The 2836-nt window shown below is 34.4% G+C and overlaps 1 protein-coding gene across 1 annotated transcript in view; it reads left to right on the top strand.

Moving 5' to 3' along the window:
• The window catches only part of LOC109294694 (scaffold attachment factor B2-like), a 41676-nt gene that overhangs the window by 13902 nt on the left and 24938 nt on the right, over positions 1 to 2836 (top strand). The window contains exons 5-7 of the mRNA XM_019513143.1: positions 142 to 194; positions 1325 to 1387; positions 2049 to 2081. Coding sequence (XP_019368688.1) covers positions 142 to 194; positions 1325 to 1387; positions 2049 to 2081 — 149 coding nt within the window. The remainder of the gene's footprint in view (positions 1 to 141; positions 195 to 1324; positions 1388 to 2048; positions 2082 to 2836) is intronic.

Here is a 2836-nt window from a genome sequence, read left to right as displayed (position 1 = left end):
GCAGTGCTGTAGATTGCGGAGAGGATTACAGTGCTGATAATATTCTTGACTCACTGTCTGATAGTAAAGAAAATGATGATGCAGAAATGAAAGAACTTCCAGATCAGCCTACAGAATATCCTGTAGGTAACTTGGAGGCATCTCCGCAATTATCAGAAATTAAAGAAGAATCAAGAGAAATACCAGTAGTGATGGTATGCATCTCTTACATGTGTGGAATCAGAATTTTTTTTTTTTCAAATTAAATAGTGAAATTGTAGCTAAACAATACTGGAAATAATTTGGGAATCTGAATTTTTTTTATGGTCATTGACTTTTATTTTATTTTTAAAAAAATATTTGCAGAAACAGCATTTTTTATTTAAAACATGCATAGGTTCTGTTTGCATGCCTTGTTAGTGCCCACAGTAGTAGTAATCTAGAAAGCATCACTGATTAAATCAGTGAATTCCCTACTGTGCCTTAAATTTTACATTCCCATTTTCTCATCATTCCTTTGTTTTAGAAGGTAGTATGAGGGATATGTATGCCATAGTCTGTATTCTTCGTAATTGAATCGGCTTTGCAACGGTTTATCGTGCAATGTATTTTACATTTTATGATAACATTTGGTCTCCCAGTCATCCTGGCGTTGGGAATATTTTTCATGCTGGCTTTTTGCATGTGTTAGTTTGTAATGGGCAGCATTATCTTGTTTTGCCGGAGCATAAACTTTTCCCTAATTGTTCAGGTTACTTTCTTGAAACATACAGTGGGGTATGGGAAGAGAGTAATAGTCATATTACTCTGTGACATGCTTTGTCTGCATCATCTGGATTGATCATATCCTGAGATGACTGCTTTTTCTTTAATTTAGAATTGGCAGTAACAAATAACAAAATTAAAATATTGAGTGGGTTATATATTTTTACTGTAAAATTAATTACGTTGCAATTTTTCATTAGACCAGCTGGCGGTCTAGAGGGAAACCTTGTTTTGATTAGAGTATTTGAATAAAAGGCATATAAAGAAAAATATGCCATATGGGATCTTTTGTTTAATGCTGACATTTATTTTCAAAACAACAAGGAGACTTTAAAGTGGGCAGGGACAGGCTAGGGACAGTTTGTTACCTGATTTCTTTCTCTTTTTTTAAGTTGCAATCATCCTTAGCCAGGTTTTCAAGTTTTAAAGGCTAGTAAATATTTAATTCCATATATCTCAGGAAAATAAAGTTAGAAATAAAATGTTTGTCCAACCTTCCAGTTTCTCATTTGGTTTCATTTTCATTAAAGATGTGATGGATATTCTGTAGGGAATGAATATCTCCTATTTATTCTTTCAGGCAGAGAGTGAAGATGTTGGGAACTGTTTAGATGCTACTTCATCTGATTTGATTATTGTAAAGGTAAATAAGCACTACTTTTTAACAAATTACTAGCAATGACAATGTATGAACAGCTAATACCTTTGTGTCTCCCTGGAAAATTATTAAAATATTTTGTTTTTATTTCTTAATTTAGAAGTAAGAATATGCAGTAAGCATATTAAAACTACATGGCCCATGGGGATGGCACAAGGCTGATTTTTGAGGCATGTGTGCCAAAGAGTTTAGCCCCAGCAGATTTGGAACATGGGATTGCAAATTTTAGGAGCATGGTGTTCATGAAGCTTTTGCTTGCTGATTATTTGCATGTCTTTCTGGGAGCAGTATAAATGAACAGCACATCACATGCTAACAGAATAATAGTGCTGTTCTGATATTATCTAAGTCTGTGTAAAACAGAAATGGCCGTATCAGTGCTGTAGTGTTCTCTGAATTGCCACAGAAACTCTTGCTTTATGCAGTAAGTCTGAGTTCCTATTCTTTTATTTCATCAGTGGACATTACGTTAAGATTTTATGTAAAGATAATAGGTTAAGACTTATTTAAAGATAATTTAAGGAATTTACACTTCTCACAGTTTACAGTATTACCAAAACTTGAGTATTTTTTTAATTCCTTCTAGATGTAGTTTGGGCCCAGTTGAACAGTGCTGTGATATATATATATATTTGTTTGTTTGTAGGAAATCGAAGAACTGCCTTTGGAGCCAGGTACTGTTTAACAAAAAAACCCAGAAATACACACCTAGTTTGGAAACAGTTTCACTCTTCCACCTAATCCCTTTTTGTATCCCTACTTTGGTTTTTTGTTTTGTTTTTTTTTTTTTAAACTGAATTACTATAGTGTGCATTGTTCTAATGGTGGACAACCAGATCATGCAAGGGTCATAGAGATTGGAAACCCAGTCATATCACCAGATCTGTAATGGTGTCATCTCCATCATTTGAGACAATAGGTTCAATCTGAATTGAAGTGGTTGATTAGAAAATGTTCTCTTTGGCTATGTTAATTAACCTGAGCCTTGAAACTTAAAGGTTCTGCACATAAAGCAGATCTTGTGATATCACACAGTACCATAATTCTGTAATTTTGAATAGAGGAGTTTAAGGTAGTATATAAAGCTGTGGTAGGGAACTAAAGTGAATGGACTTCAGAAGAAGGAAGACTGAGTTTCTTCATGGAATTATCATACAGATATAATTCACTTTCTGGACTGCAAAAATACTTGTGCACCAACAGAAGATGCCCCAGTTTTCATGTTGGACTCTCTGCTAAAAGAATTTCACAGGAATCTGGAAATTGAACTGTCAAAGAATTGATGCAGTCAGTTAAGGATCTTGGACTTTGGAAGCTAAATTAGGAAGAACTAGAACTCAACATCATGAAGACGGTCAAGGATCAGCCAGAAAGTTATATGTTAAGTTTATCGGGCGTTTTTCTTCCGTGTAGCTTTCGGGCTTTAACGTAAGA

The sequence above is a fragment of the Gavialis gangeticus genome, unplaced genomic scaffold (assembly GCF_001723915.1).
Source record: "Gavialis gangeticus isolate Ggan-Ray unplaced genomic scaffold, GavGan_comp1, whole genome shotgun sequence".
Taxonomy (NCBI): Eukaryota; Metazoa; Chordata; order Crocodylia; family Gavialidae; genus Gavialis; species Gavialis gangeticus.
This window is presented reverse-complemented; position numbering and strand designations above follow the sequence as displayed.